Source organism: Camelus ferus, chromosome 3 (assembly GCF_009834535.1).
Source record: "Camelus ferus isolate YT-003-E chromosome 3, BCGSAC_Cfer_1.0, whole genome shotgun sequence".
NCBI classification, from domain to species: Eukaryota; Metazoa; Chordata; class Mammalia; order Artiodactyla; family Camelidae; genus Camelus; species Camelus ferus.
In genome coordinates this window covers 50494271-50504542 of record NC_045698.1, presented here as the reverse complement: position 1 = coordinate 50504542, position 10272 = coordinate 50494271, and the positions used below count along the sequence as shown (strand labels likewise).

General features: G+C 41.0%; 1 protein-coding gene across 1 annotated transcript in view; it reads right to left on the bottom strand.

The window, feature by feature from the left end:
* Window positions 1-9070: 9070 nt before the first annotated feature.
* Window positions 9071-10272, bottom strand: part of SV2C (synaptic vesicle glycoprotein 2C) — a 222153-nt gene continuing 220951 nt past the window's right edge. The window contains exon 13 of the mRNA XM_032474507.1: window positions 9071-9170. Within this exon, the coding sequence (XP_032330398.1) occupies window positions 9155-9170 (16 nt within the window). The 3' untranslated portion in view covers window positions 9071-9154. The remainder of the gene's footprint in view (window positions 9171-10272) is intronic.

The following is a 10272-nucleotide window of genomic DNA, read 5'->3' as shown; positions in this document are numbered from 1 at the left end:
ACCTTTGAAATGATTTGGTTATTGTCCAATAATATCATGTTATTGATCATTTTAACATATTTACCAGAAGAGTGACCCATGTGCTTTCAAAGCATCACCCAAAGAAGTGAGGCATGAAAAAATGACAGGAAAGAAATCATTCCAGCCTTTTTCAAAGTCCTAGGAGACTTTGGGTTGTTAAAATTCTCTAATTCATTCCCTGTCCCAGAAAAAGAGAGATTCTGAGAAGGAGCAAGAACTACACTTTAGTGCAAAGGAGACCTCTATATCCCGAAAGGGAATTGTTACAGTCCAACGTCAGATTCAAAAAAATAAAAAAATAAAATAAGAACAGAAATAAACCTAACAGTCAGTGTTTCAGTTCTCAAAAACAAAAGTCCCGTAGTAGTGTCAGGGTAGAAAATAACTGTAGAACTGATGGTCTCTGCATTGTTTTATGGTCAAGGAAACAGAAACAGAGAAGTTGCAGGATTTCCATGGTGATAGAATAATAGAGCCATAGTGACATTCCGGGTCTCTGCCCATTGCCTTTTCTACTGTTCATGTTTTTGTTTAATATATACATATTTTCTTTCGATGAAGTCCTTTTTCACTTCACTAAAGCCTATAGTTCTGGACAACTTTCAAACATTTTGTCAATGTTAAATCGGCAAGCCTTCTTGGCAATCTTGCCCTTTTCTCTTTGCTTTTAAAGTTCCAAAGAAATCAAAGCAGGGAGAGACTAAACTTTAATATTGGTAATCAGTCAATCAATCAGTCCACACACAGTTCCATTGTCATTTTTCCTATTTCACAGTTTCTGAAAGTTAGAATTCCAGGGACTCTGAGAAGGTGATCCCCAGGGTAGCCTAGAATGGAAATGAGGAGGAGGGAAAAGCAACATTAATTCTAGGTGGCCCCCTTCACTGTTTATCCTCTTTACCCTGCATTAACTTTCTCAATTGCATTGATCATCTGACATAGCATAGAATGGATTATTTGTCTATTGTCATCTCCCACTAAAACGTGAGCTTCTTGAGAGCTGGGACTTCATCTTATTTTGCACTGCTGTGTGCCCAGGACTTGTGGCAATGCCTGGAATGTAGTAGCTGCTCAATTATTTTGTTACAATCATGAATTTACTAAATCCTGGTATGTACCAGGCACCATACTAGAAATAGTTGTAACTTTCAACCTGTTAACAACTCTGTGAAGATCTGATTATCCTTATCCAACAGTGAAGAAACAGACTCGGACTCTCATAGGTAGTACAGTAAATGGCAGCGCTGAGTTTACCTGAATCCAAGCTTTTTCCCCAGCACAAAAACACATCTCCTATTCTTCAGACTAATAAATTGAACTGCAAATTTTAACAGGCTCACCTTCTACGAAACACATGTTCCCTTTTCCCAAGTGAATGCTAAAGATATTGCTATAAATGCCCCCAAATTACCATCATCTATTTGCCATCACAGAGAACTAGGGATCTGGGGTCCCATTGTGTCCAGGCACTAGTTCTGACTAAAGTTTTACTAATACGCCTCTGCATGTCCCTGTTGGTTTTATACGTATATAATGAGATAAGATCTGAAAGGTGCTTAGCTAAGGGCTCTACACGTACTTGTAAAATTGTCCTGAATCCATTTCTTTAAAATTATTTGTGATTTCCCATTAACTATAACTTCAAGTGTGCTTTATTCTCATCTCAGATTGATCTATCTTTGGCAGTAGCTCTTGGTCTCAGCTTTAATTTTCTCTGCCTGATGCTTATACTCCCCTTCTGGAACATTCTGTCTTCATTGGTAGATGAGAGGCAAACGAACTTCCAGCCAACCAAGGAGAGCTTGGATATTTTGAAAGAAGTTTCACTGTTTATCAGAGAACGAAAATTAAAGCACTCATTATGTTACCGACCTGGGCTCTTAGGCTCTTATAATCAACAGAAATTGATAAGAAGCCAGAGGAGAAATTCAGGCAAGGCTTTGTTGGGGCTCGTGCTGCAGTAGGGAGTGAGAACATGAAACAGGTGCCCTCCTGGCTCCCTGAGGAGGGCAGGCTGGTCCCTTAAATGGGGTGAGGGTCGGGGCGGATTGGTGTGTGGAGCCTAAGGGCTGGCTTGGGTGGTCTGCCCACCCCAACTGGCTTGGTGGTACTGTGTGCAGGGATCATGCACAATACCCCGATTTTGCTTAGGACATCTCTGAGATGGCAGCTGATTCATGGCCTTTTTGTGTCCTATTGTTTGTAATTGCCCTGACCGTGCATGCACACAGTTATCTATAGTCTCATATAGCTTCTCTGTATTCTGTTGCTCGATCAGACGTCTGTCCAGGTGCAAGTACTCCAGTGAAGGGTCCCAGGTCCCAGCCTAACTCAATTCGGCTGACAAAAATGAAAATGTTGAACAAGCATGGGGAATTAGGAGTTCTCATACAGTGCCGGGAGGTGTCCTTTCAGCAGTCATTTCCAGGCATAAGTTGGCCATCTCTGGTTAAGATAAAGACGTACATTTCCTGAAATCCAGCAATTCCACTTCTACTAAGATCCTTTAGAGAAGCTCCCGCATACAGGGAAGCACGTACAAAAATGTTCACTTCAAGGAAAAACTGGAAACAACCCATCATTTAGTGGCAGAATAAATGCATTGTGATATATAAAAATATGATAGTGATTGATAAATACATGATGCTATTTATGAACAATTACAAACATACAAGATAATATGACATGATAAATATAGAGACACATGCATGTGGTAGAAGAATTTAAAGAACCATGCACAGGACGAACAATACCAATCTCAGAGTAGCAACAACCTCTGAGAAACGAGGGAAGGGAATGGAAGTCGAAAAGGTAGACAAGGAATATCAAATATATCCATAACTTTTAATTTCCATTTTAAACATGAAGCAAATAAGGCATTTGTTGTATCCAGTTGGTTTGTACATAAGTAATTTTTTATCCTCTATTTCTCTCTCTCTGTTCAGAATGTTTTTCAAAATATCTTTTAAAAAGAAACATACATTCTGTTAGTATAGTCAAAATGAAATGATGTCTTAGTTTGTTGGTTTACCAGTTTTTAAGCTCAGATTCATTTGATTTGGTGGGGAGGAGGGAGATAACCAGGTTTATTGATTTATTTATTTTTAGAGGAGGTACTGGGGATTGAACTCAGGACTTTGTGCATTCTAAGCATGTGCTCTTAAGCTATACCCTCCCCCCTCATTTAATTTTCTTGATTAAGGCAAATCTGTAAGTCTCATTGAGATAAACATTGATGGTGGCAATTTGAATATGCAAACATACATATTTTCTAGAAAGGTGCTTCTTGTCTGGTGTTGGGGTTGTGGCTTCTACCCTAAAACTCAGCTGCCCCCTAAGGGGCCAGTGGAGCCCACTTCATGATGACCAGCTTCTCCATTTAGGGCCTGGTTAGTGACTCCTGGTCTTCCTGGTAAAACTCAATAAGGGATAGCTCTTCACTTCATGAACAGGTGGAGAGTTGACCGTAGGACTGGTCTATTGTCTAATTAGAAATTGCCGCTTTCACAAAGCGCTACTTAAACATTTAGGAAGGGCTCCCTTCATTTTAAAGCCTTTTTTTTTTTTTCTTTTTTTGGTAGCTAACCAGCTGCTAAAGCTCAGTTACTCAGCTTGTTAAGAGTTAACGTCACATCTGGATCCGGTCAGCCTGAGGCCAAGTGTAAAAGCCAATAGTGAACCAAGGAACACCATAGCAAGGGAGGCAGATGTCACCAATGCCTGCCTTTTGTCATACTATAAATACAACTGTCACCTCAAACTCAACAGGTAAAAAAATCAGAATCAACCAGTTCCACATCTCCCCCCATCTACCAAAGAATCTTTCCTCCGATCACCATACCCTGTTAATACAAACATTTCTAGTCACTTAGATTTTTGAGGTTTTGAAATCAATCTTTTTGGATTCCTCTAGGATCACTCCTCAGCATCCAGTCAGCCTGGATGGTTTTTTGTGAATCTCTCTCTTGTTTGTTAATGTTTCTTATTTCTTCTTTATTCTTATCATTACCACAACCACTAGGTTCAAGCTCCTACTGCGGGCTTTGCCAAGGGCTAGTCCAGTGTTTTTGGGTTTTTTTGCACCCTCCTTTGAGTAGCAAATGCTACTCTAGTTGCTATTTATGTTTCTATTGTTTTCCTGATACAAAAAAAAAATTGTTAGTACTTGGAGTATCCAGATTTCACCTTTACTTCCCAAACAGTAAATAAAAGAAATAACCCCAGAGGGTCCAAGATAGCAGTGTGGAAAGTTACAGCTGTTGAAAGTCTGCTCATCTTCTGTGTGTTGAATTCCAAACTAGAATTTTCTTCCTACAGAATGAGAGAAAATTGAGAGCTTTCATGGAATTGGAATTTGACCTTTGTCTCACATATAGTAGGTGTTCACTAAAGACAATCGTAGAATCTATCTGGGTCTGGGCAAGTGATGACTTCAATAACCAGGGACTGCCTACGACAGACAAAGATTGTCACGTGGTCTCTACAGTTTCTAAGCCATGTCAGTAAAGCCAGCTGGCTTGTGAAGGCTTCTGTCTCGGCCAGCTCTGGCTGCTATAACATAGACTGGGAGTTTAAACAACAGACATTGTTTCTCACGGTTCTGGGGGCTGGAAAATTCAAGATCAAGGTGCCAGCTGATTCGGTTCCTGATAAAATTCCTCTTCCTGGTTTGCAGATGGCCATCTTCTCCTTAGGTCCTCACGTGGCCCTTCCTTGGTGCATGCATGCTGGGGAGGGGAGGAGAAGGGGGAGACGGGGAGAGGGAGAGAGAGAAAGGAAGAGAGAGCAGGGAAGAGGAAGGGGGAGGAGGAGAGAGGGAGGGCAGGAGTAATAGTATATATATATATATAGTGTGTATGTAAAGTATAGTAAAAGTATATATATATATACACATTTTTTCTAATAGTTGTGCATTTATTTTCATATATAACTAGCACATGAACATGGGACGGCATGGATATATGGCTTAGCACAAGAGCAAATTAGTAAGCGAGTAAAAAAAAATATGCTGAGTTAAAGAAAATATTAAGGAAATAAGAGAATAGGAAGTCCTTGTACGATAAAATTGTGGGGGTACATAAATGCCTGGATTCTGAGACTCCCTGCTCGTAGCTTTAGACAAGAAGCTGTGCCTTGCTCTGAAGTCCTAAAGAGTCCCTACAGAGAAACTCTCCTGGTACTCGAGCCTGAGGCATCCTCATAGGAGCACACGGCATGAGACGCCCCCAGGCAGGAAAGCACATTTTGTTCAATGTCTTCATGCCCTACACAATGTCTTACAAGTTATAATGCAACAAAAGTGATTTTCTTTAAAAGGGAGAAAGAATCTGCTAGGTGTGACCTTGGGGAGGCAGTGTCACAGTGTAGCCTCGAAGGCCACTGAAGATGCTTTAGAACCAGAATGTGAGTCACTGGCCAGAAAAAAAGGAGAGAGAGACAGACAGAGACAGAGAGGAAATCTCCTGTGGCTTTCCTTTTTTTTTTCAAGTTTATTATTATTGAAGTATAGTCAGTTTACAGTGTTGTGTCAGTTTCTGGTTCCTGTGGCTTTAAGTGCTTGAATCCCATCACAAGAGCCCCGTCTAATCTAACCCTAATTTCCTCCTAAGGCCTCGACTCCAAATACTATCACACTGGGGGATTAGAGTCCAATGTATAAATCTGGGGTGTGTGTTGGGGGGAAACATTCAGTCCATAGCAGCTTCTTTTCATCTTCCTAACAAGTCTGTATTCTAAGCCTATTGGAGTGTGACAGTTATTTTACCAACTCACAACTTCTATAGTTTAGGGGGAATTTACTGTGAACAAAGACCACTTCTGCAGAGTAAGGATGGTGTTGTTGAAGCAGGAACCTCCCGCTGATCAGCCCCAAGGTCCAGTCGGGGAGGGGAGGCCCGACAGCCACCACAGACACCCTGCTTCAGGGTCTGTCATTTTAAACCCTTAATGTTTATTGTTAGATTTCACAAAACCCTCAACCCTTCTTCCCACTCTGTGACACATTGTCTAGTAGTGTTTATTTAAATTATCTTAAAGTGAATTTAAATTGTTTTCACTTTGAGAGTGAATTCTACAATCTCTTGAAAGAATTGAAGACATTCCAGGAGATAAAATTAAACAAAATAGACAGAGTTAGGAATTTATCTTTGGCAAACTATAATGTTAACTTCAAGTGTCCTTTAAAATGTGGTGAATAAAGCTCTTCTGAATGTCTGGAGTTTATAACTTCTCAGAAAACCTGTTAATTAGTATAAACTTGTGCCTTAAAACAATGTTTTGTTGAAATTATATGAGGTGCTCTTTCAAAAAAGAAAGAAAGCATTTAGCTGGAAATGCTGTAGAGATGATCTGTCCCATTAGGTGAAGAGTCCTTTTCTATATGTAATAAAACTTTGACCAAAATTTTGAAAATCTGGCCCCAATTCACATGCAAATCCATTTCAAGATTACCAAAGATGTACCCAGAATTCTAAACTTCCCACGGGCCAGAAGATCCGAGCTCATTTTGATTTTACCTCTGATTTTTACACTAATTGATCTGTAAACAATTTAACAAATAACACTTTTAAATCTAAATGACTTTTTCAGTCTTCAATCTATTTTAACATTATTAGATTTTTTCCTAGCTCCTCCACTTAAGTTAGTGCTTCTCTGCAATAATGCAGATTTCAGTAGAATTCAGGTCACCCTGGATATCCACACTGTGGCAGGGTCTTAGTTTTGTAGTACTTAGCCTCAGAACTTAGGTTTGGAATTTTTCTCTCATTGACTTCCCTTGATTAAGTTGTTTAGTCCCTTTAAAAAATCCCCAGGACCTAGTGGCCACGGGCCCACAAAGGGGAGAGGTCACACTTCGCTCTCCTTTTCCTCTGTCGTCTTACACCAGGAGGGCACAGATTCTCCTCCTGTGATGCCTCTATTAGGCTTCATTGATGCCTCTGATGAGAGCCCTATTTCAGAACATTAAAAAAAAAAAAAAAAGGAAAGAGAAGTGCTGATATATAAAATTACTATTTCCAGGTAATTTTCATTTCTTTCTCAAAGAGTACTTGGGTCTCCATGACTTGGAGCGCTTATAAAATCATCTCTTGTGCTAGCTGAACAACTCTCCAATTTTATTCACTGTTTGTACCCCCAGCGCTTTGCATACAGTAGGAACCCCAAAAATATTTGTCATATCAATGGATGAGTAACTTCAATCTCAATTGTCTCAAAAATTAATTTTTCAGTGCATCCTCATTATTTGCCTCCCTCAGACTGGGGTCCTTGAATCAATTTCTTGCCTCTCTGTAGGTCTTTGATGCCAACAAACCTTGTTGTGAAAGGGAAGTTTAATAAAATCCCGTATTTGGCGAATGATCACACACTTAAACAGCACCTGGTTGTGGGAGAGAGCTAAATCTTGGTAGATGACCTGTATATAAATTAGCAAGTACCTGCATTGCAGTATCTCCCGCCCAGAGCAGCAGCATCGCAGAATTATATAAAATACTAGCAGGGAATTCAGAGAGAGAAAGGGGCAATGGTGACATCTCTGGGAAGGAAAAAACACTGTGGAGCCTCTTGGCTTTCAATGCAAGACCATTCATTCAACCAGCCAACCAGTTCAGCTGCCAGAAATAGTCTCGTGAAACAAGACGAAATTATGGATTTGTCTTTCCTAAGAGCTGCCCATTGTGGACAGGCCCCTGTGGTGAGAATGAATCCAGCTGGAGAAGAGCCCTGTGGTAACAGCAGGTCATCCTGCAGAGGCTCCAGCCCCAGAACTACAACAGGGAGCAAAAGTTACAGCAACACGTTCTAATCGCTCCAGTGTCTAGGGACCAGGGCAAAAGAGAGGGGTCAGGAAAAACCCAAGCTGCATAAACAGAGGTAGAAGAATGATGGGTTATGCCTAAGAATAGAAAAGGAAAAACCATAGGGGTCATGGGAGGCTTTGAGATGAGTGTAGCATCGACAAAACCGTCTCCTGGGGCGGGATGTGATGCTGGTTTCCTCCCTGGCATAGAAGACAAGAGAATTCACTGTGCCGTGTCCTTCCTCCAGCAGCAGCTTCGAAATGATTACAGCAAAGCTGTAAGGATTAGGGGAGAATCCAAAGGGAAGTCATCAACATGGTTACTTGCTTGGGGGAAAAGAAGCCAGGAGAGGGTTTAAGAGAATCATTCTGCCTCTTAGCATGGGAGCGGGAGAGCCTGATACTCACTATGAGAGGGGAAGATGAGCTGGAAACCATGGCAAAACTGTGCCCTGAATAGTGTCCGCAAAAGGAGCTCTAACGCAAGGAATGAAACCTGGATGAGAGGCAGGCTGGACAGGCTGCACCCCTGCCCAGGGCTGGACTAGCAGGAGTGCTTAGCCTGCAGGCAGCTGGTCAGCCCACCTGTTGTTTGGTTCTAATTCTCATGCATCCTGTACTTAAGCAGTGGCTTCTCTCTTGTTCAGTCCCCCTGCGTATTCAACAATCTTCCTGACATCCCCTTTGTGGGGATACCAAGCTAAAAGTCGCCGAGGGATAGAAAGAAAGGAGTAGAAACCGTGTGCTGTGTGCTACAGCTCCATTTTGGTTCCATGTTGCTCTTGGCCTAATTTTTATGCAAATCTATCTCAGTCTGAAAGGCCGGCTAGGTCTAAATAACCTAGGCAAAGGAGTCAGAGTGGGATCGGGTAAAGTTACTCTATTCAACTAGTCAATGTTGGGATATTCATAAAAACACTATTTATATGCTTAGCGTCACAAAACAGTGGTTCAAGACTAGAGCTGAATGAAGATGCCAACAGAAGGGAATTTTAGGCAAAAAGAAAGGCTCATTTTTATCATCTAAATATATTGTGTATATTATTAGCTAAAGTTCATTTTCTTTCTATTGCTGAGCTCCTGTACAGCTAGAATTTTCTGAGATAGCAAAGGGGTATTCAGAACAGAGAAATATGTCTTATTGTCCTAAAAGTTGTCTGTCCAGTCTTGCTGCTTTTAAAAGTTGCAGAGAATCACACTCTGTGAGTTCAAATACTTCCTTTTAGGCTGAATAAATAAACTTGCTTCCAAGTCAGGATGAGCAGACAGTTCCAAACACTAACCACGTAATGGCGTTCAGCATGAAGTCCTGGCTGTGATCTGTGAAGTCAGCGGTTAGTACATTCTGAACCTTTAAAAAAAGACAAAAGGGCACAATTCAACCTGTAGCTTCCGGTATAAGTGATGTTTATTTGTACATAATATTCTCTATTGTTTATGTGTATATCCACATACCTTGCTGTATCACTTAGTAAAATATCAGGAATTTTACTCAATTAAGTGTCCCTGGGCATTGAGACAGCTATGGGGCGTCAGGTAATCAGAGGTGGGATGAAGCTTGAAGAATTCAAGTGTCATTTTACACTGTTGCCAGAGGGCCTGTCTGTGTTCCACCGAGGGAAGCGCTCTAAGGAGAAGGCTGTTAGAGACCCTTGGTCCCCAAGGACCTGAAGCCTGGTCCACTAACTTTATGGAGGAAAAACAAGGCATAAGGCTTCTGGAAGATGAATGATGATCTGACACTCTTGGTTTTGTGCTTTTCCCCTGTATAATCGTTTTTCTTCATGAGCAGAAGAAGGAAATCAAATAGGCTAAATACCTTGCCCAAGGTCATTCAGGGCTTTTGTCCAAGTTCAAAACATTGCTGGCTTGGGGATCCACCTGCAACATTCCTGACTAATAACCAGGAGGCAAAGGTCTCCTCCAGAATTAAGAGTTGCCTCTCCAGAGGAACTTTCTTGGGGCAGCTTTATGTTTTAGTTTTGTTTGAGCTGGAAGAAGAAAAAGGAAAGTGTGCATCGAACTGTTTTCAGGGTCAAGCTATGGATCTGAGATACAAAAGGCTGACAGTATTATGCCTGACTCTAGGCTTAAAGGGTTTGATTAACTGTTAAGAAAGATCTCCTGCTTAACAGACACACTACTATATATAAAATAGATAAACAAGGACCTACTGGATAGCACAGGGAACTAAATTCAATTTCTTATAATAAGCTGTAATGGAAAATAATCTGAAAATATATGTATGTATATATATGTATAACTGAATAGCTTTGCTGTACACCTGAAACTAATATTGTAAATCAACTACACTGCAATTAAAAAAAACAAAAGTCCTCTTGCTGGTTAAACAATATGTGGTAGAGCTGGGAAGTGTGTCTTAGCTCCCCTGGAAGCAGGTACGGCGCTGGGCAGTCCCTTCCCTCACTGCTCCTAGTAGCCAAACGGGGCCC